The 24,500-nt window shown below is 43.2% G+C and overlaps 1 protein-coding gene across 2 annotated transcripts in view; it reads left to right on the top strand.

Moving 5' to 3' along the window:
• Positions 1-24,500, top strand: part of LOC121540422 (kinesin-associated protein 3-like) — a 66,611-nt gene that overhangs the window by 643 nt on the left and 41,468 nt on the right. For both annotated transcript variants that reach the window (XM_041849279.2, XM_041849278.2), the window contains exons 2-9: positions 220-351; positions 1,181-1,323; positions 6,330-6,382; positions 6,540-6,681; positions 7,385-7,484; positions 7,985-8,109; positions 8,387-8,485; positions 8,680-8,858. In XM_041849279.2, coding sequence (XP_041705213.2) covers positions 220-351; positions 1,181-1,323; positions 6,330-6,382; positions 6,540-6,681; positions 7,385-7,484; positions 7,985-8,109; positions 8,387-8,485; positions 8,680-8,858 — 973 coding nt within the window. The remainder of the gene's footprint in view (positions 1-219; positions 352-1,180; positions 1,324-6,329; positions 6,383-6,539; positions 6,682-7,384; positions 7,485-7,984; positions 8,110-8,386; positions 8,486-8,679; positions 8,859-24,500) is intronic.

The raw sequence follows: 24,500 nt of genomic DNA, 5'->3' as shown, positions 1-24,500 counted from the left end.
GCTAGCGATCAGCTGTTATTGAAATATGACAACGTGGCTAATGTGTCTTAAAATTATATGAAAAAATACATGTTGTATTTTGAAGTATAGGCTTCAAGCTTACTGTCTAGCTAACAATTTAGTGGTTGAAACTAAATGTTGTAAATCAAAACCGGTTTATCGTCCGGATCTCCATCATGATCACTTCATGTGACACTCAGCTATTATCTCATTCCATAGGAAAGTGAAAGGGGGGAGTTTGGATGTCCACCCGACAGAGAATTCCCTCGTGGTTCAGTATGAGGTGGAGGCAACTATCCTCAGCGAGATGGGAGACCCGATTGTTGGGGAATGCAAGGAGTGTCAGAAAATGTAAGCATGGTCTAGCTACACACATACCTGACATTTGCTTAAACATCAGACTGTTACCATGTTTACCCCATGGATATTCAGTCTGAAAGAAGTCTGCCTAAAAAAGAAGCAATAGTCTCTACAAGCCAGAATGTTGAGTAAAATTATATTTACTTTACCGGTTGTCTGTGCTGTTGGTCCTTTTGAGGTAAGAGATGGAGATAGGGTATCCACAAGAAATTGTTGTTTACCCTACTTTTTGTGGCGCTTTTTGCGGTGCCGGTAGGTTCTGTCACAACAACTTAACCATCTTTGTAATTCGGGGCAGCTAAAATATTTGTGTCATGAATATCTGTTGTGCGATAAAATACATTCATGGATTTGTCATTTCTCTCATTTACAAGTTATTAAACAATCTGTTCCTAACTGAACAAATGAACATCTGACACTTTGTTTCAACTATTTAACTGTACTAGAATGCTTAAAAGGCCGCTAAAATTTTAAATATAGGTTATTGTATCTGGTTTTTTGGCAAGGAAAATATCACATATATCGGTATCGGCCACAAATTTCATATCGGTGCATCCCTAAAAAGAGGCTAAAGTAACTTAATGTTACTAAGCTACCAGGAATGAGATTAATGTTGTTTTTCAGTCACTCACCTGAACAGGTCCAAGGGGTGCTTTTATACTGTTTTACATGTTCACCACTAAGTAGGGTCCCAGGGGAAACACAGACCAAAACAATGGTTCCTTCCTTCCCTGTCACATTAAAGAGTTATTGGAACTAGCAATGTTGTTTCTTAGAAAATGTCTCAAAATGATGTTGCATGTGTATTTTCTATTTACAGCATCCGCCTAAAAAGCTTGAACGCCAACACGGACATTGCCTCCCTAGCTCGGAAGGTGGTGGAAGAATGCAGGCTCATTCATCCATCTAAACTACCCGAGCTGGAGCAACTGCTCTTCTACCTGCAGAACCGCAAGAAGTCAGGTAATGGTTCCATCATGGTAATGCCTGGCCCTGCAAGATGGCGCCGACAGACATGGTCGTCCTGTTTCTAGCTCCTAGCCAACTTTGCAGTATTTTTTTTTTTTGGTGTGTTATTTCTTACATTATTTGCTCAGAAGATTTCTTGCATTATTACCTACAGCCGAAAATGACTTTTGGATATTAGATCGGCGGTCACTCAATTTGACTTTCCTCAATTGGATCCTTTGTTTGAGCTCCCTGAGGAAATGTCATTCATAACGGGGGCTGCTCCAAGACGCCGTCGCCGGAAAAGAGGAATAAGGAGTGGGATCCTAGTCAGACTCAGGAGGCATGCATACCATGCACCGCTTCTGAGTATATTACTCGCTAATGTTCAGTCCCTGGACAATAAAGTAGACGTGCTCAGGGCGAGAATCTCCTTCGAGAGATACTTGACTGTGCAAACTGGAAACTGCAAATATCCTGAGGCCGCATTTATTGTAGCTGGGGACTTTAATAAAGGAAATCGGAGGAAAATGCTACCAAAGTTCTATCAACATATCTCCTGTGCACATCTCCTGCACATCGAGAACTCTGGACCATTTCTTCTCCCCCTACCGGGACAGTTACAAGGCCTTCCCCTGCCCTCTCTTCGGCAAATTAGGACCAGCTAAACACTTTTTTTGCCCGTTTCGAGGAAAACACAGAGCCGCTGATGCGGGCCCTTGTGTCAATCTAATTAATATAATAAAGAAATACCTATCAAAATCCGTCTGTTTTAAGCTTGATATGTTAATTTTTTTTGCATGGGCTGTGTCTAGATCCACTGCATCCGCCTATGTTGGCCTTCTGCATCTGTGGTGTAAAGTGGCAGAGCTACAAAGCTGTTTGTCAGACCAGGAGACATCCTGGAAATCAGTCTTATGACCCCACTATGGAAAGGAGGGACTCTCACAAACATGATGGTGTTCTCCATTTTGTTCTACAACCTCCACAAGTGTCAGGGGACTTGTCTGAAGTTAACCCGCTACCGGTAAAAAAGAAGAAGAATGGAAGGAGTTTTGTGCCCCCCAAAAAAGGGGTTAAATGTGTAAAACACCGTTTTTTTTTTTTCCTCCTAGATATAGGACAGACACTTCAAAACCGTATTATTCATGATTAATTTTTTGACAGTCTGTTTTGCCATTTCTGATTGTGTTATTCAATGAGTTTCTATGGGCTATAGCAGGCCAAATTCCAAGCCGTGTCCTCAGAGCATGTGCAGACCTCTCAGTATCCCAGTCTGTTGTCCCACTTGCTTCAAGATGTCCACCATTGTTCTTGTACCCAAGAAAACGAAGGTAACTGAACTAAATGACTATCACACCATAGCACTCACTTCTGTCATCATTAAGTGCTTTGAGAGGCTAGTTAAGGATCATATCACCTCCACCTTACCTGACACCCTAGACCCACTACAATTTGCATACCGCCAAAACAGACCCACGGATGACTCAATCGCCATCGCACTGCACACTGTCCTATCCCTTCTGGACAAGAGGAATATGTATGTAAGAATGCTGTTCATCGATTACAGCTCAGCCTTCAACACCATATTGCCCTCCAAGCTCATCACTAAACTCAGGACCCTGGGTCTGACCCCGCCTTGTGCAACTGGGTCCTGGACTTCCTGACGGTCCGCCCCCAGGTGGTGAAGGTAGGCAACAACACCCCTGCCACGCTGATCCTCAACACAGGGGCCCCACAAGGGTGCGTGCTCAGACCCCTCCTGTACTCCCTGTTCACCCATGACTGCATGGCCATGCACGTCTCCAACTCAGTCATCAAGTTTGCTGACGACACAACAGTGGTAGGCCTGATTACCAACAATGACAAGACAGCCTACAGGGAGGAGGTGAGGGCCCTGGCAGAGTGGTGCCAGGAAAATAACCTCTCCCTCAATGTCAACATAACGAAGGAGCTGATCGTGGACTTCAGGAGACTGCAGAGAAAGCACGCCCCCATCCACATCGACAGGGCCGTGGTGGAGAGGGTGAAAAGCTTCCAGTTCCTCGACGTGCACATCAATGAAAACCTCTCCAGAGGGTGGTGCGTTCAGCCCAATGCATCACCAGGGGCACACTGCCTGCCCTCCAGGACATCTACAGCACCTGGTGTCACAGGAAGGCCAAGAAGATCATCAAGGACCTCAGCCACCCGAGCCACGTCCTGTTCACCCTGCTACCATCTAGAAGGCGGAGACAGCACAGGTGCATCAAAGCTGTGACCGAGAGACTGAAAAACAGCTTCTATATCCAAGCCATCAAACTGTTAAAGGAAAAATCCAACCAAAACCACTAATTCCGTAACATATGTTTTTTGTGAACAAATGTTTCATTTTGTCTTTATAATAAGGTTGGTAGCAACATGTGAAAATCGTTGTGGAAATCTGTTGCAGCTCAAGTCAACTACAAAACCCACAATGCAATGCTTTCTTTGTGCTGGCTGGCCATCTAGGTAGCTAGCTAGCAAACTTAGCTACACACAATAATACCAAAGTCAATATCAGCATGTGAAGTAGCTAGTTGGCTGTAAAATCGCCTAAACAAACTGCACTATCAATTTAGGAGTCTACAATCTCACCATGTTGAACCTACAGATTGATATGCCTCACAGAGTGGAGCTCGACATTCACAATGGCACCATGCAATGCACCCTTGACTGAAGAGGCAGACAAATAGGATACATGTGTTAGACCCTCTGTTAAATTACAAATTTCTCGTTGTAGTATCTTAGGATGCATCTTAGATTGATGACACCGGACACGTAAGTAAGTTTTAGTATTTAATTATAACTTAGAATAACATTACTGGAATGCACCTGGCGTAAACTACCTGAGACTTTTCCGAGCATGGTTCTATGGCAGACATTTAAACTGCTACGGATAGCGGAAAGCAAACCCCGTATTGAGTCAATACTGCCATCTATTGGTAAACATAATACTTAACATAAATATACCAGGTTACTACACTCGTGGTAGGAATATTGCAAAAATATGATCAATGGCTCATTCGAGAGAAGACAACCTACAGCGTTATGACGGCCAGTATTGAAATCTGACATATGTAATAGACGTTTTCGCGATCTAAAAATCGTATTCCTATTAACTTCCAGTGGAAAGAAAGCGGCTTTATCACAATGCTACGTCATACCGGCCAGATTTCTGCCTACTTGAACGGCAATAGCTCAGATACACATGAAAACAATTGATAAAACAACGCTCAGAGATGCACAGAAACAATATAACATTCAAAATGGTTGAATCTTTACTTTAAATAGTCACCACTAGCCGGCCTCCACCCAGTACCCAGCCCTGAACTTAGTCATTGTTACTAGCCTCCTACCACCCGGTACTCTACCCTGCACCTTAGAGACTGCTGTCCTATGTACATAGTCGTTGAACACTGGCCACTTTAATAATGTTTACATACTGATTTACCCACTTCATATGTATATATTGTATTCTAGTCAAGGCTCATCCTATATAACTACTGCTGTACACACCTTTTCTATTCATATACTGTCCATACTGTCTACACACACCATTACAGTGCATTCGGAAAGTAATCAGACCCATTCATTTTTTCCACATGTTGATACGTTACAGCCTTATTCTAAAATTGATTAAATTATTATTTTCCTCATCAATCTACACACAATTTTTAGAAATGTTTGCAAATTTATAATTTTTTAAAAACAGAAACAACTTATTTCCATAAGTATTCAGTCCCTTTGCTATGAGACTCGAAATTGAGCTCAGGTGAATCCTGTTTCCATTGATCATCCTTGAGATGTTTCTACAACTTGGAGTCTACCTGTGTTCAATTCAATTGATTGGACATGATTTGGAAAGGCACACACCTGTCTATATAAGGTCCCACAGTTGACAGTGCATGTCAGAGCAAAAACCAAGCCATGAGCCACCATAACACCTCCTCCTCTATGCTTTACGGTCGGAAATACACATGCGGAGATCATCCGTTACACACATCGCGTCTCACAAAGACACGGCGGTTGGAACCAAAAATCTCAAATTTGAACAGTTGATGTTGAGATGTGTCTGTTACTTGAACTCTGTGAAGCATTTATTTGGGCTGCAATTTCTGGGGCTGGTAACTCTAATGAACTTATCCTCTGCAGCATAGGTAACTCTGGGTCTTCCATTCCTTTGGCGGTCCTCATGAGAGCCAATTTCATCATAGCGCTTGATGGTTTTTGCGACTGCACTTGAATAAACTTTCAAAGTTCTTGAAATGTTCCGTATTGACTGACCTTCATGTCTTAAAGAAATGATGGACTGTCGTTTCTCTTTGCTTATTTGAGCTGTTCTTACCATAATATGGACTCGGTCTTCTTTATACCCCCCCTACCTTGTCACAACACAACTGATTGGCTCAAACACATTAAGAAGGAAATCAAATCCACAAATTAACTTTTAAGAAGGCACACCTGCTAATTGAAATGCATTCCAGGTGACTACCTCATGAAGCTGGTTGAGAGAATGCCAAGAGTGTGCAAAGCTGTCATCAAGGCAAAGGGCGGCTATTTGAAGAATCTCAAATATAAAATATATTTTGATTTGTTTAACACTTTTTTGGTTACTACATGATTCCATATGTGTTATTTCATAGTTTTGATGTCTTCACTATTATTCTACAATGTAGAAAATAGTAAAAATAAAGAAAAACCCTTGAATGAGTAGGTATTCTAAAACTTTTGACTGGTAGTGTATATTCCGGACTGACATTGCTCATTCTGATATTTCTTTTTTACTTTTGGATTTGTGTATTATTTTGTATCGTTAGGGATACTGCACTGTTGGAGCTAGAAACATAATCAGTTCGGTGCACTTGCGATAACATTTGCAAAATACAGTATGTGTACGTGACCAATAAAAGTTGATTTGATCTGAATGACTTTTCCCGCGATTCATTATGTAAATACACTTCATGCTTACTAGTGCACATGCCGTCCTGTCCTCCTCACAGACACACGAGAGAAACACTCGCCGAGAGACCTCACACCATTTGAGGGGATGGAGGTAAGGAGAGCATCTTCAAATGTGTTTACGTGTCTGACTGTGTGTGTCTGTGTTCGTGTCCATGTCTGTTATTTTGTGTTTGTAGCATGATTATCACTGTATTATGTCGGTATGATTTAACCCTCGTCATTCTATACTGTATCTCTGTTGTTCTCAGCTGCATGAGGAGGCCAACATCAACAGGATAGATGACTATGTGGAGCTGCTGTATGAAGACATCCCAGAGAAGGTCAGGGGTGCCATCCTCATCCTCCACCTCGCCCGCAACCCAGACAACTTGGAGGAGCTCCTGCAGAATGGTACGTTCCTTCCCCATCTGTCACAATGGTATGCTCCAGAGGAATCATCTTCTCTGTTCTGCTTTGTGGTTAAAAGCTGTACAGGCCAGGCTAGCCAAACTCTAGTGTCATTGGTTGATATAATCCACAGACTCTCTCACCAGCCCATCCCATTCATAAGAAAAGACAGCCTAGCACTAATCCTTCCTATTCCCTTCCCTGACGACAGAGCAGTTTTCTCTCACAACAGCACACGGCGTCCATTACAGCTGTCAAATGATGGCATGGCTTCATTTGTAACTGTCACTATACATCACAGGCTCACTTTGTCTGTTGAACGGATCACATGGTCAGATGTTGATAACGGTAGAATATGCATGTGAACCATGAAACCTCGGGTCAGTGAGGAAACAGGAGAGGGCCAGGGGAAATGGAACAACGTGATATGTGTCTTTACAATGAAGATCACCCATAGCTCAAGCCATGGGAGCCTGGAAGGCTTCACGTTCCCGCAGGTTCCTTACTTTAACCTCCCACCCCAACCTGACCGTCATCTCAATGCTAGTTGACTCTTTCCACTACCTGTCCACCTCCAACCCCAACTGCATACTTCCCATTCAAATCCTAACATACTGTCCATATCCCCCCCCCCCATAAACCGCATTTCTCCTCCCCACCTCTCTCTCACTTTCTCTTTCTCTCTAACCTGTGTGCTGCTCATCAGAGACGGCCCTGGGAGCCCTGGCCAGAGTTCTGAGGGAGGACTGGAAACAGAGCATTAACCTGGCAACCACCATCATCTACGTCTTCTTCTGCTTCTCCAGGTATACAACTCCCTCTCTCTCTTCCCTCTCGCTCGCCAGAACCTCAGCTTTTGTTTTCACGTTCTGCTCTCTCTCATTCTGACAGCAATCACACAACTATGACAACATAACACAAAACCTTACTTTCCAACCTCATGGGTTGGGAAACACTAATTACCCCTTGATAGAATAATAATTAAACTACTCGTCAAGAGCAATTTTAGTTGTGGGAGGATCTACGTAGTTCTGAAAACTGATAGTCCTTCTTGGCCCCGCTCCATGGCAGTGCTGTGCTGTTTGGTTTCGAAATTATTTGGCTTGTGTCTGGCTGATTATGAGTAGCAGATGAGATATACTGTTTCACTCAAACTTTCTTGGTCTTTTTTTGGCAGTTGATCATTTCAATCTGAGCACCCGACTGTGCTCCAAATAGGTGTTGCATGGCGATGAACGAAGTGCGCTTTCGAATAAGTGGAAGCCTTATAAACCTTTTCTCTTCCTTTCTCTCCCCCCATCCCCAGTTTCTCCCAGTTCCATGGGCAGGTGACCCACTATAAGATCGGAGCTCTCTGTATGAACATAATTGAACACGAGCTGAAGAGGTACGACCTCTGGCAGGACGAACTGCAGAAGAAGGCGGCAGCCTATATCCTTCAGCAAAAGTCAAAGGTCACCTAAAATATGTTACATATCTTGCTGCTTGATTTTATTTTATTTTATTTGGTTCCCCATTAGCTGACGCCAATGGCGACAGCTAGTCTTACTGGGATCCGACACATAACGAAAACGACATTACAGACAGAGGGTCACCGCCTCAGGGTCCCTGCTGCCCTCAGTGCTGGCTGATATACAAAACACGACTATAAGCGCTCTTTGAGTTAATTGGTTCAATACAGCAGCACTCCTTCCTTGACTGATCTCACGTGACGATGACCCTGAGAACCAGAATGTGAAGAAGGAGCATGAGAAATCCTTCAAAAAGTACCAAGGTCTACTGATCAAGCAGGAGCAGCTTCTACGAGGTATAGTAACAGTACAGCACACTACCATGTCTAGCAGAGGGGTAGTGATGTGTGGTAACAGCACTATTAGTGCTTGATAATGCTGTGGTGTAATTGCATAGTAATTGCCAACTACATTGGTTATTACATAGTACTATGAAGTTGGATCACTATTTGATTCTCCAGTCCCCTCTCCTCTCCCTATCCCTCCCCAGTGGCTCTGTACCTGTTGTTGAACCTTGCTGAGGACATGCGCACCGAGCTGAAGATGAGGAACAAGAACATCGTCCACACCCTGGTGAAGATCCTGGACCGGGAGGACGAGGAGCTGCTGGTGCTGGTGGTCTCCTTCCTCAAGAAGCTCAGCATCTTCCTGGAGAACAAGAACGACATGGTGAGAGAGGGAGGGATGGAGGGAGTGAGTGAGAGGGGGGGAGAGAGAGAGTGGGGGAGGGAGGGAGAGGAGTTGCAACACGGTGAGGAAAATACAGTGAGCTCCAAAAGTATTGGGACAGTGACACATTTTCGGTTATTTTGGCTCTGTACTCCAGCACTTCGGTTGAAGTGCAGACTGTCAGCTTTAATCGGAGGGTATTTTCATCCATATCGGGTGAACCGTTTAGAAGTTACAGCACCTTTTTGTATACTGAACAAAAATATGAACGCAACATGTGAAGTGTTGGTCCAATGTTTCATGAGCTGAAATAAAAGATCCCAGAAATGTTCCATAGGCACAAAAAGCTGATTTCTCTAAAATGTTGTGCACAAATTTGTTTACATTCCTCTTAGTGAGCATTTCTCCTTTGCCAAGATAATTAATCCACCTGACAGGTGTGGCATATCAAGAAGCTGATTAAACAGCATGATCATTACACAGGGGCACCCAGTTTTGTCACAAAACACAATGCCACAGATGTCTCAAGTTTTGAGGGAGCATGGAATTGGCATGCTGAATGCAGGAATGTCCACCAGAGCTGTTGCCAGATAATTTAATGCTAATTTCTCTACAATAAGCCGCCTCCAACGTAGTTTTCGAGAATTTGGCCGTACGTCCAACCGGCCTCACAACCGCAGACCACATGTAATGTCGCCGGCCCAGGACCTCCACATCCGGCTTCTTCACCTGCGGGATCGTCTGAGACCAGAAACCCGGACAGCTGATGAAACTGTGGGTTTGCACAACTGAAGAATTTCTGCACAAACTGTCAGAAAATGTCTCAAGGAAGCTTATCTGCGTGCTCATTGTCCTAACCAGGGTCTTGACCTGACTGCAGTTCGGCGTTGTAACTTACTTCAGTGGGCAAATGCTCACCTTCGATGGCCACTGGCATGCTGTAGAAGTGTGCTCTTCACAGATGAAACCGGGCAGATGTGGGCGAGCGGTTTGCTGATGTCAACGTTGTGAACAGAGTGCCCCATGGTGGCGGAGGGGTTATGGTATGGACAGGCATAAGCTATGGACAACAAACACAATTGCATTTTATCGATGGCAATTTGAATGCACAGAGATACTGTGACGAGATCCTGAGGCCCATTGTCGTGCCATTCATCCGCCGCCATTACCTCATGTTTCAGCATGATAATGCAAGGCCCCATGTCGCAAAGATCTGTACACAATTCCTGGAAGCTGAAAATGTCCTAGTTCTTCCTTTGCCTCCATACTCACCAAACATGTCACCCATTTATGTTTGGAATGTTCTGGATTGACGTGTAAGACAGCGTGTTCCAGTTCCCACCAATATCCAGCAATTTAGCACAGCCAACTCTATGCGGAGGAGATGTGACGCGCTGCATGAGGCAAATGGTGGTCACACCAGATACTGACTGGGTTTCTGATCCATGCCCCAACTTTGTTTTTAAAAGATATCTGTGACCAACAGATGCATATCTGTATTCCCAGTCATGTGAAATCGATGGATTAGGGCCTAATGAATTTATTTAAATTGACTGATTTCCTTATATGAACTGTAACTCAGTAAAATCTTTGAAATTGTTGCATGTTGCGTTTATATTTTTGTTTAGTGTACATAGTCCCCCCATTTTAGGGGACCAAAAGTATTGGGACAAATTTACTTAAGTGTATTAAAATTGTCAAATGTTTAGTATTTTGTCCCATATTCCTTGCACGCAATGATTACATCAAGCTTGTGACTCTACAAACGTGTTGGATGCATTTGCTGTTTATTTTGGTTGTGTTTCAGATTATTTTGTGCCCAATAGATATGAATGGTAAATAATGAATTTAGTCATTTTGGAGTCACTTTTATTGTAAATATCATTCCCCCTCCCAAAAATGCTAACCTCCCCTGTTATTGTAATGGTGAGAGGTTAGCATGTCTTGGGGGTATGATATAAAATGCTAACCTCCCCTGTTATTGTAATGGTGAGAGGTTAGCATGTCTTGGGGGTATGATATTTGTGCATCTGTAACTTTCTCACTCATTATTATTCACGATCCATTCAGGACTATCCATAATCATGGTAGCATCCACATTAACGTAGAAGTGTTTTGAAACATATTACATTCTTATTTACAATAAAAGTGACTCCAAAATGACACAATACGTTATTTACCATTCATTTCTATTGGGGACCAAATAATCAAACACAACCAAAACAAACAACAAATGCATCCAACAAGTTTGTAGTCACAAGCTTGATGTAATCATTGCGTGCTAGGAATATGGGACCAAATAAACCTTTGACAACTTTAATACATGGAAAGTATTTAGACCCCTTCCCCTTTTCCACATTTTGTTACGTTACAGCCTTATTCTAAAATGGATTAAATTACTTTTTTTCCCTCATAAATCTACACACAATACCCCATAATAACAAAGCAAAAACTGGTTTTTATAAATGTTTGCAAATTTATAAAATAAGAAAAGTTACCTTATTTACATAAATATTCAGACGCTTTGCTATGAGACTCGAAATTTAGCTCAGGTGCATCCTGTTTCCATTGATCATCCTTGATATGTTTCTACAACTTGATTGGAGTCCACCTGGGGTAAATTAAATTAATTAGACATGATTTGGAAAGGCTCACACCTGTCTATATAATGTCCCACAGTTGACAGTGCATGTCAGAGCAAAAACCAAGCCATGAGGTCGAAGGAATTGCCCGTAGAGCTCAACGACAGGATTGTGTTGAGGCACAGGTACCAAAAAATGTCTGCAGCATTGAAGGTCCCCAAGAACACAGTGGCATACATCATTCTTAAATGGAAAAAGTTTGGAACAACCAAGACTCTTCCTAGAGCTGGATGCCCGGCCAAACTGAGCAATCTGGGGAGAAGGGCCTTGGTCAGGGAGGTGACCAAGAACCCAATGGTCACTCTGACAGAGCTCCAGAGTTCCTCTGTAGAGATGGGAGAACAATCCAGAAGGACAACCATCTCTGCGGCAGTACACCAATCAGGCCTTAATGGTAGAGTGGCCAGACGGAAGCCACTCCTCAGTAAAAGGCACATGACAGCCAGCTTGGAGTTTGCCAAAAGGCACCTAAAGGACTCTCAGACCATTAGAAACAAGATTCTCTGGTCTGATGAAACCAAGATCGAACTCTTTGGCATGAATGCCAAGCGTCACGTCTGGAGGAAACCTGGCACCGTCCCTACGGTGAAGCATGTTGGTGGCAGCATCATGCTGTGGGGATGTTTTTCAGCGGCAGGGACTGGGAGACTAGTCAGGATCGAGGGAAAGATGAACAGAGCAAAGTACAGAGAGATCCTTGATAACAACCTGCTCCAGAGCACTCAGGACCTCAGACTGGGGCGAAGGTTCACCTTCCAACAGAACAACGACCCTAAGCACACAGCCAAGACAATGCAGGAGTGGCTTCGGGACAAGTCTCTGAATGTCCTTGAGTGGCCCAGACAGAGCCCTGACCTGAACCCAATCAAAGATCTCTGGAGAGACCTGGAAATAGCTGTACAGCGACACTCCCCATCCAACCTGACAGAGCTTGAGAGGATCTGCAGAGAAGAATGGGAGAAACCCCCCCAAATACAGGTGTGCCAAGCTTGTAGCGTCACACCCAAGAAGACTCAAGGCTGTAATCGCTGCCAATGGTGCTTCAACAAAGTACTGAGTAAAGGGTCTGAATACTTATGTAAATGTAATATTTCCTTCTTTTTTTTTATACATTTGCAAACATTTCTAAAAACCTGTTTTTGCTTTGTCATTATGGGTTATTGTGTGTAGATTGATGAGTGGAAAAAACAATTTAATACATTTTAGAATAAGGCTGTAACGTAACAAAATGTGGAAAAAGTCAAGGGGTCTGGATACTTTCCTAATGCACTGTAAGTGTATTAGTCCCAATAGTTTAGGTATCCTAAAATGGTACAAAAAGTGCTGTATTTTCTAAATGTGTTTTCATATGGATGAAAATACCCTGAAAGTAAAGCAGACAGTCTGCACTTTAACCTTGTGGTCATTGTATCATTTCAGAGCCCAAAAAACAACAAATGTATCACTGTCCCAATACTTTTGGAGCTCACTGTACATACAAAGTCTCAGGTCCTCTGACTTACTGTAGAATGAGAATGTATAATTATTATTATTTTTATTATAATTTTTATTATTATGTTGTACTCGTTAAAGATTTGTACTGGTTTACATTTAATTAGGGTTAGCGTTACTTTTGTTGATGCCTTCTAGTACAGTTGTAGGACTTCAGTGACCACTGCTTTACTTCCCTGTCTTACTGCAGTCCCACCTGGATCCAATCTCAGCCAGTTTGTGTGCCTTTTATTAAAGCCAGACTGAGTTAGGAACAGTTTTGATCTCTTTGTTTCCTTTTAGTGTATCTTTGTCTCCGATAAAAGAACCCTTCGGGGTTCCAGCCCATTGTCTACACGAGTCCAGCAGAACAGAAGAGTAGTGCTCTCAACATGTTATTCACAGAGTATCACTTTACCTCAGGGGATGGTTTTAGTTGCAGGCTGATTAGCTACAAAAAGATAATTGGTTAGTGATTTGTCATCAAATTCTACTTACTACTCGTTTGTATTCAACACCAGATAACAGTTTTAAGATGGTGTAAGAACTGTAGTTGATTACTGTGCATACTAGATTTGTATTGGTGTCAGTGGATTTCCTTGTGAACACAATAGCAAGTGTAATTGACACACACACACACACACACACACACACACACACACACACACACACACACACACCTCCAGTCCCAGTGTGTCCCTTTATAGACTGGTCCTTGATGCATCTGCTCAACACCTCCACCTACCTGTCAACACTGTGTATCTAGTCAACACTGCTTTCTCTGTACATTCAGGACAACATTCTTACCAAGTTACAAAATAAGTTGAATTCATTTTAAGTAATTCATTGAATGAACAGATTTTAAATGAAACTGACGCCAACACAGGTGAAGTCTGATGAAGTCAAAGAAAGTGTTGTTGTAGAAATTCTTACACAGGGACACTCGAAGTCAATCTTAAATGAATCATTGTTTATTGTCAGCGCGCCGGAGAGGTTCTAACCAACTCAATGCACCATAGTACACATGTCAATCAGGAGCTCTGCTCGTACAGTCCCAGCAGTTGTTTTATATACGGCTATACACAGAGAAGTTATATTTGCATGATTTAGCATAATGAATTAATCATTACCGTTTTGTTTCATTTACATTTACATTTACGTCATTTCATTCAATACCGGTTCATAACATGTGACAGACCAATACCTCACGAGGCTTCTTCTCTCTAAGCTGAGACCTTGAAACTGAGATATCTTTCGTTCTCAAAACAAGGTCTGGGCGTACTGCCAAATTGCAGCTACTGATAGTGAGGATTTGTTCAGTCAGTCACAGAGCATGAACACAGAAATTGGTTTATAGAAAAGCACAAACATAAAAATGCCCATCACATTCCACCCTCTTATCACTTGTGTGATACTAATCATTACATTTTAATGTAAGCATTTAGATTTTAGCTTCTATATCAAAATATTCTATATTCCTATTAAAGTAAGGGAAATCAACAACACCCTTCATTCTGGGTTGTACAATCCAATTAGTATGGTAATACTATAATCATAATAAAGGTTATACTTCTATTAATGGGAGTGAGTATCACAAATACACACACATACACAAGGGATCTGTAGATTCAGAGGTGAATAAATCTCTCAATGTAAACCATTGTTTCCTTATCTCTTACTACAATTGGGTTGGATTGACCTATGTTTTTCACTAACTGTCCCTGGGACATCAACATAGAATAATGTAAACAGGTTAAGGGTTCAGATGACCTTACCCTCAACTTGTTAAATGAAAATAACCTTCAATCATTACTCATCATCCATATCTACAGTGGGGAGAACAAGTATTTGATACACTGCCATTTTTGCAGGTTTTCCTACTTACAACATTTACATTTACATTTACGTCATTTAGCAGACGCTCTTATCCAGAGCGACTTACAAATAGGTGCATTCACCTTATAGCCAGTGGGATAACCACTTTACAATGTTTTTTTTTTTTTTTTTTTGGGGGAATAGAAGGATTACTTTATCCTATCCCAGGTATTCCTTAAAGAGGTGGGGTTTCAAATGTCCCCGGAAGGTGGTGAGTGACTCCGCTGTCCTGGCGTCGTGAGGGAGCTTGTTCCACCATTGGGGTGCCAGAGCAGCGAACAGTTTTGACTGGGCTGAGCGGGAACTATGCTTCCGCAGAGATAGGGAGCCAGCAGGCCAGAGGTGGATGAACGCAGTGCCCTCGTTTGGGTGTAGGGACTGATCAGAGCCTGAAGGTACGGAGGTGCCGTTCCCCTCACAGCTCCGTAGGCAAGCACCATGGTCTTGTAGCAGATGCGAGCTTCAACTGGAAGCCAGTGGAGTGTGCGGAGGAGCGGGGTGACGTGAGAGAACTTGGGAAGGTTGAACACCAGACGGGCTGCGGCATTCTGGATGAGTTGTAGGGGTTTAATGGCACAGGCAGGGAGCCCAGCCAACAGCGAGTTGCAGTAATCCAGACGGGAGATGACAAGTGCCTGGATTAGGACCTGTGCCGCTTCTTGTGTAAGGCAGGGTCGTACTCTCCGAATGTTGTAGAGCATGAACCTACAGGATCGGGTCACCGCCTTGATGTTAGCGGAGAACGACAGGGTGTTGTCCAGGGTCACGCCAAGGCTCTTCGCACTCTGGGAGGAGGACACAACGGAGTTGTCAACCGTGATGGCGAGATCATGGAACGGGCAGTCCTTCCCCGGGAGGAAGAGCAGCTCCGTCTTGCCGAGGTTCAGCTTGAGGTGGTGATCCGTCATCCATACTGATATGTCTGCCAGACATGCAGAAATGCGATTCGCCACCTGGTTATCAGAAGGGGGAAAGGAGAAGATTAGTTGTGTGTCGTCAGCGTAGCAATGATAGGAGAGGCCATGTGAGGATATGACAGAGCCAAGTGACTTGGTGTATAGCAAGAATAGGAGAGGGCCTAGAACTGAGCCCTGGGGGACACCAGTGGTGAGAGCACGTGGTGCGGAGACAGCTTCTCGCCACGCCACTTGGTAGGAGCGACCGGTCAGGTAGGACGCAATCCAAGAGTGAGCCGCGCCGGAGATGCCCAGCTCGGAGAGGGTGGAGAGGAGGATCTGATGGTTCACAGTATCAAAGGCAGCAGACAGGTCTAGAAGGACAAGAGCAGAGGAGAGAGAGTTAGCTTTAGCAGTGCGGAGAGCCTCTGTGACACAGAGAAGAGCAGTCTCAGTTGAATGACCAGTCTTGAAACCTGACTGGTTTGGATCAAGAAGGTCATTCTGAGAGAGATAGCAAGAGAGTTGGCTAAAGACGGCACGCTCAATAGTTTTGGAGAGAAAAGAAAGAAGGGATACTGGTCTGTAGTTGTTGACATCAGAGGGATCGAGTGTTGGTTTTTTTGAGAAGGGGGTGCAACTCTCGCTCTCTTGAAGACGGAAGGGACATAGCCAGCGGTCAAGGATGAGTTGATCAGCGAGGTGAGGTAAGGGAGAAGGTCACCGGAGATGGTCTGGAGAAGAGAGGAGGGGATAGGGTCAAGCGGGCAGGTTGTTGGGCGGCCTGCCGTCACAAGTCGCAAGATTTTATCTGGAGAGAGAGGGAGAAAGAAGTCAAAGCATAGGGTAGGGCAGTGTGAGCAGGACCAGCAGTGTCATTTGACTTAACAAACGAGGATCGGATGTCGTCAACCTTCTTTTCAAAATGGTTGACGAAGTCATCCACAGAGAGGGAGGAGGAGGAGGAGGAGGGGGGGGATTCAGCAGGGAGGAGAATGTGGCAAAGAGCTTCCTAGGGTTAGAGGCGGATGCTTGGAATTTAGAGTGGTAGAAAGTGGCCTTAGCAGCAGAAACAGATGAAGAAAATGTAGAGAGGAGGAAGTGAAAAGATGCCAGGTCTGCAGGGAGTCTAGTTTTCTTCCATTTCCGCTCAGCTGCCCGGAGCTCTATTCTGTGAGCTCGCAATGAGTCATCTTGCCACGGAGCTGGAGGGGAGGACCGAGCCGGCCGGGAGGATAGGGGACATAGAGAGTCAAAGGATGCAGAAAGGGAGGAGAGGAGGGTTGAGGAGGCAGAATCAGGAGATTGGAGGGAGAAGGATTGAGCAGAGGGAAGAGATGATAGGATGGAAGAGGAGAGAGAAGCGAGAGAGAGAGCGAAGGTTGCGACGGCGCATTACCATCTGTGTAGGGGCAGAGTGAGTAGTGTTGGAGGAGAGGGAGAGAGAAAAGGATACAAAGTAGTGGTCGGAGACTTGGAGGGGAGTTGCAGTGAGATTAGTAGAAGAACAGCATCTAGTAAAGATGAGGTCAAGCGTATTGCCTGCCTTGTGAGTAGGGGGGGACGGTGAGAGGGTGAGGTCAAAAGAGAAGAGGAGTGGAAAGAAGGAGGCAGAGAGAAATGAGTAAAATGTAGACGTAGGGAGGTTGAAATCCCCCAGAACTGTGAGGGGTGAGCCATCCTCAGGAAAGGAACTTATCAAGGCGTCAAGCTCATTGATGAACTCTCCAAGGGAACCTGGAGGGCGATAGATGACAAGGATATTAAGCTTAAATGGGCTAGTGACTGTGACAGCATGGAATTCAAATGAGGAGACAGACAGATGGGTCAGGGGAAAAATTTAGAATGTCCACTTGGGAGAGATGAGGATTCCTGTGCCACCACCCCGCTGACCAGATGCTCTCGGGGTATGCGAGAACACATGGTCAGACGAGGAGAGAGCAGCAGGAGTAGCAGTGTTTTCAGTGGTAATCCATGTTTCCGTCAGCGCCAAGAAGTCGAGGGACTGGAGGGTAGCATAGGCTGGGATGAAGTCTGCCTTGTTGGCAGCAGAACGGCAAAGCATGTAGAGGTCTGTAATTTTTATCATAGGGACACTTCAACTGTGAGAGACGGAATCTAAAACAAAAATCCAGAAAATCACATTGTATGATTTTTAAGTAATTAATTTGCATTTTATTGCATGACATAAGTATTTGATCACCTACCAACCAGTAAGAATTCCGGCTCTCACAGACCTGTTAGTTTTCTTTAAGAAGCCCTCATGTTCTCCACTCATTACCTGTATTAACTGCACCTGTTTGAACTTGTTACCTGTATAAAAGACACCTGTCCACACACTCAATCAAACAGACTCCAATCTCTCCACAATGGCCAAGACCAGAGAGCTGTGTAAGGACATCAGGGATAAAATTGTAGACCTGCACAAGGCTGGGATGGGCTACAGGACAATAGGTAAGCAGCTTGGTGAGAAGGCAACAACTGTTGGCGCAATTATTTTGAAAATGGAAGAAGTTCAAGATGATGGTCAATCACCCTCGGTCTGGGGCTCCATGCAACATCTCACCTCGTGGGGCATCAATGATCATCAGGAAGGTGAGGGATCAGCCCAGAACTACACGGCAGGACCTGGTCAATGACCTGAAGAGAGCTGGGACCACAGTCTCAAAGAAAACCATTAGTAACACACTACGCCGTCATGGATTAAAATCCTGCCGCGCACGCAAGGTCCCCCTGCTCAAGCCAGCGCATGTCCAGGCCCGTCTGAAGTTTGCCAATGACCATCTGGATGATCCAGAGGAGGAATGGGAGAAGGTCATGTGGTCTGATGAGACAAAAATAGAGCTTTTTGATCTAAACTCCACTCGCCATGTTTGGACGAAGAAGAAGGATGAGTACAACCCCAAGAACACCATCTCAACCGTGAAGCATGGAGGTGGAAACATCATTCTTTGTGGATGCTTTTCTGCAAAGGGGACAGGACGACTGCACCGTATTGAGGGGAGGATGGATGGGGCCATGTATCACGAGATCTTGGCCAACAACCTCCTTCCCTCAGTAAGAGCATTGAAGATGGGTCGTGGCTGGGTCTTCCAGCATGACAACGACCCGAAACACACAGCCAGGGCAACTAAGGAGTGGCTCCGTAAGAAGCATCTCAAGGTCCTGGAGTGGCCTAGCCAGTCTACAGACCTGAACCCAATAGAAAATCTTTGGAGGGAGCTGAAAGTCCGTATTGCCCAGCGACAGCCCCGAAACCTGAAGGATCTGGAGGTCTGTATGGAGGAGTGGGCCAAAATCCCTGCTGCAGTGTGTGCAAACCTGGTCAAGACCTACAGGAAATGTATGATCTCTGTAATTGCAAACAAAGGTTTCTGTACCAAATATTAAGTTCTGCTTTTCTGATGTATCAAATACTTATGTCATGCAATAAAATGCAAATTAATTACTTAAAAATCATACAATGTGATTTTCTGGATTTTTGTTTTAGATTCCGTCTCTCACAGTTGAAGTGTACCTATGATAAAAATTACAGACCTCTACATGCTTTGTAAGTAGGAAAACCTGCAAAATCGGCAGTGTATCTAATACTTGTTCTCCCCACTGTATAGGCGGAAATGAGCCTCATCCAGGGTTGGCAGCTCATTAGTTTCACCATCCTCTGGAGGAGCAGAAAACATGATAGCTGCTGAAATCTTATCAGCCAGAGAGGCACAGATCGCCTTACAGCATGTTAATAACATTTCACAGGGAAGAGAGAGAGAACGCATGTTATAAGATTCACACCAACCTTGCTAAGAATGAAATTGGGGCAAGGTTAGCCCAAGCTACAATCTAGTGGCTCTCCTCACATTTTTAGGACACAGCTCTGTCTCTAGAAGCCTTGCCTTTCCAAATCATAATTATAACTATTGATAAATTATCCAACCCAAATTTAGAATGACAGTCCTTAGTGCTTCACGTTGGTTCTATCACTTTAATTTAAGACCCTCAGCTTAGCACACACCGATACTGGCAGAATGTACATTTAAATGTACATACATTACATTTTTCTAGCATTAACTTTTCTCATCATGGCCCCCATTTGTGGTAATGACAGATTGGTATCTCAATGCATTCTCTGTCTAAATTACTATGAATTTCGCAGTGTGCAGACCTCCACAATCAACTTGATACCGCAAATATTTTTTTATGCCTAAATCAATTACGGGCACGGTTGACCACCCCTCTCCCTCCCGGCACTCATCTTCTGCCGTTTCTTCATGTTCTTCTTCAGATAGTGTTTCAATTCGTCCTTTAATGGCACATGTTCAAAGTGGATGGCCCTTGATAATGTCTCACCTGAGCCGCCACTGTCCTTTACAGTCTATTATGTCTCGTCCATTTTCCCACCAGTACACCAGCAAGTTTGGATGGGATCTCTCTCCATGCTCACTCCACGTGGACTCATGTCGCACTCCTGAGAGAAAAGGCATGAGAGAAAAGGCAGTTGATAGTTTCGACTGGATGCTGTGTACAGGTTGCTGGCTTGGACTCAGGTCTCACGGTAGAAGTGGTGAAGGACCAGGGCCATAATGAATGCCATTTTTTGCCATTGCTTCAGCCAGTTAGAGGGGGTGAGGTTCACACTGTTCTCGGCCGAATTATCATCCATGCATCAAGACACCATCTGTGGTCACCTTCGCCATAACCTCCAGAGAGAGACAGACCAGAACAACAGTTTAGTTTAGAGCATTTCTGTTTCAGGAAATCCAGACAAATTATTTACTGTATGACAAATTATTACTACTACCTGGTTCTTAATACAGATTTCTAAAACAAATGTCAAAGAATAACACACAGTTGAAACTATTTCCCCACCCAAATTGGCTTATACTCCCCTATCATCTTGGCTGCAGAGTTACAGGGTCAGGGGGTTAGAGGGCTAATCCTTAGGGAGAAATCCCGACCATCCAGCAGACCCAATCTGGTGAGATTTGTTATTGAAGCAAGACAAAAACAAACAAACAACACAACAACAGCAATACTAATTCATATAAAACTAGAGGTGGGGAAAACTTTAATCCATTTGTAGTAACTGTCAACTATTACCAACATATCTTTCTTCTTTTTACAGGCAGGCATGTGAAGAAAATCAATTTGCATATTTACCAAAGGGCCCCAGGGGACTTGCCTCCACAAAAACAACAACAACAGTGCCTGTTAATTCAAAAATTAACTAATAATTAAAATAACACATCAAATTAGAATTACAACTCTTGATAACTCCATAAGCAAATGATTGTATCCCATAAGGTAATGGTAAAATATACTAAAGACAGGTGTCCCTCCAGGGGCAGCACTCTCTCTCTGTCCTTCTCTTGGTCCGAATCACACATAGGACTATTGATAAATTATAAATGTCTTCTAATTATTAGTGTTTACGTAGCCCATTTAAATGTCACCCAATGTCTCCAGTCTTCCTAGTGAGGGTGATCAGACCTCACCAGGAAGTTCGAACAGAGGTCAGAGGTCAGTCAGCCCTATTAAGTGAGTGTTTGTTTTCCTGTACCTCAGACATTATTTAAAGATATTTCAAACATTTCAAACATTCTGTGTATCAGGTTTACATTGGGTTTTTCAGTACATTTCTTCTAATCAAGAGAAATTACATGTGTGCACCCAAAACTCTGACAATAGAAACTTCAAAACATTTCATTTGTGTACGGCATCCTTTCTGACGCTTGAAAACCCCACTAAAACAGAAAGAAAAATACCCCACACTTCTAAATCAAACAGAGTATTAACCACTAACAAATATTCATTAACAGGTGGGTTGTGTGTGGGTGCTGGTGTGTGTGTGGTAAAAATCGTAGGGTAAACACAAACAAAATGGTCTTGCTTAATTTGGGAGGCCCCTTATCAGCTGGATCCGGGTACTTTTGACTGCTCTCCTAAGGCACCTGCCTCAGGAAGCCTTTCAAAGGGAGAGATACAGAATCATTGATAAACATGTAAAAAATACTTGGTAGTGGACATTCATCAGTCCTGGAAGAAAGAAAATAAACATAATCGAGTGTACTGCATCTTGGGCAGGGAGTCTTAATAAACCGGCAGGTAGCTTAGTGGTAAAGAGCGTTGTGCCAGTAACCGAAAGGTCGCTGGTACTAATCCCCGAGCCGACTAGGTGAAAAATCTGTCGATGTGCCCTTGAGCAAGGCACTTAACCCTAATTGCTCCTGTAAGTCGCTCTGGATAAGAGCGTCTGCTAAATGACTAAAATGTAAATGTAAACCCATGCATATACAGAATTATACTTCAGACACCAGATGATACAGTGTCCCTTAAAGCTGAATTAGGCACCTTCTAAAGTAAACAATCCCAGAGCCCCTCTTAAATCCCTGGTGCTACCCAAACTATAGAATTGAGAAATACATTTTCAAAAACGTGTCTTATTCAATTATTCACCTCTGTCCCAAATTTCCCACTGTCTCTCTTACAGCCTGTTTGAGTTCAGTGTGTCCTGGCGGCTATCTATTGTTCCACCGGAAGCTTATCTCTTAACCCAAACACCAGATGGCTTAAACACGAGAGCAGTGGACCAGGCACTGAAGAGTGAGCTGCCTCTAATTGAAGTCGCAATGCTCAATTCCTCTGTCTTACTTCTTCAAATTACTAAGATATTGCATTATTGGATTTCTATCTGAAAGCCAATTACCATTCACTTTGTTACTTTCACTAGTCTCCATATCTGTTTCCCTCAACCTGGACTTCCTTCCATATAGGAAGACCTCAACCATTACTGCTTAACACATGGATCACTCTCAAACAACATTCTTATTTTCCCCCTATTGCAAGGTTTAAAACAAAACAAAACAAACATGATAACTTTCTCCATATTGGAAGGCATTGTTTTTCAAAAGTATACCTTCAAAAAGTTACTCTATATTTTTATTACCAATTTCTGTTGGATATTCACTTACTGCTTAAATATTTATTAAATGTCTATTATTTGAAGATTCATATGTAATGCTTTAAAGGGATCAATATGTATTAACTGGGTTGGCACTGTCTCAGTCCCCAGTAGATGTCACGCTTCGTCCATAATAAGTCTGGCACCTGAGACAGCAGGGAAACAGATGCAGTCTCCATTTTGCCTACTCACGAATTGGTTTAGAACGTCATCATTTGGGATATCATTGAAAACTCCATCGGGAGTACAATAAATTGTAGCCTTTTAAGTTTAGTTAATAGAAAATCATGTTCAACATTCATTAGTTCTATTTAACAGGGTATGGGGTTTATTTCAAAATGCATTACCAGGGTGGAGGAAATCTTCTACGCGTTTATAGTTCTATTGGTTAGGGGTAAGTCAAGTTCCGTACAATGTTTTAACCTTATCATACCTCAAATTATCCATAAAGGGACCACTCTGAACATTTCTCAGAATACTTTTTTACACCACTTACGTACGTCTATGTGTGGGTGTGCAAGTATATTATTGTTATTATTTCTATTGTTACTTCATCATATCTCTAGTAACCTATTATACTCAATATTATGTTACTTTATCTCTAGTAACCATTATACATTTGTGTCACATCACAAATTCCTCCTCTACACAAGTGTTCTATTCATACAGGGGTTTAAATATTCCCTCGTGTTCTATTTAACAGCATATTCGGAAATAGTACTCTCATCTTTCAAATCTCACCTCCACACTGCAGCAACAATCACAGCGCAGCAGCCCGAGAGGTACACATATCTTTCAATGGCTTCTCCTGTCAGTGCTCACTACCTGTAGATAAATGGGCAGTGGTGGACAGAACCTGTAGATAACGTTATAGTTCTAAAAACTCAGCTCACAGAACTGGCTGGGGTATCCATTCTTTCACACACTCAGTAATCCTCTTTCATACCGGAGCTAGTCCCCTGACAGCTCGCATTCACTCAGTAATTTATATCTACATTTCTCAATCAATCTTATTATCCAAATTCCAATCTAAATAGTAATCATTTCAATCCATTTATTCTCCAAATTTCAATCAACCAAATTTCAATCTTAATAGTAATAATTTCTAAATTTCAATCAATCTTATTATCCAATCAGCTTAATGTCCAAATTTCAATCAATCTGCTCTTGTTATCCAAATTTCAATCACCTTAATATGTCATATCTCACAATCACACAACTTTCACATCCACATTCACTTAGGACTATTCCCAAACTCACTCGGGAATCTCCCTCATTACCCCATGTGCATCGTCAACGATTCTCTTGTTGTTACTTGCTATGCACCATATGTATCTTCACTATACATATAAAATAGCACAGAGTGCACCTTATGCTATTCTCTACCAGTGGCTGCAGACCATGTAGAAATTCCTCTTATAAATGCCTACAGACAGCTGTCAGCGGGCCATGGTACCGTTACTTGCCCTCACTCTAGTCTTCTCTCTAAGACTAGCTCTAGCCTTCTTCGACGTCATATGTATCTTCAACGGTTCCTCTATAGTCTCCACAGTCGACATAGTCTCTACAGTATCCATGGTCCCTGAGCATCTGTAGTCCCTGAGCATCCATAGTCCCTATAGTTATAGCATCTATGGTCCCTACAGCATCTATAGTCCCTCAGCATCTACAGTCCCTCAGCATCCATAGTATCAATAGTTTAGATAGTCATAAATGCTATGGTCTCTATAGGCTCTGTAGTCTTGCCGCTTCCCATACATGTAAATAACACCCCGTATTCAAAAACACATTGTGTTATTTTGTAGGC

Source organism: Coregonus clupeaformis, chromosome 26 (genome assembly GCF_020615455.1).
Source record: "Coregonus clupeaformis isolate EN_2021a chromosome 26, ASM2061545v1, whole genome shotgun sequence".
In the NCBI taxonomy this organism is placed as follows: Eukaryota; Metazoa; Chordata; class Actinopteri; order Salmoniformes; family Salmonidae; genus Coregonus; species Coregonus clupeaformis.
This window is presented reverse-complemented; position numbering and strand designations above follow the sequence as displayed.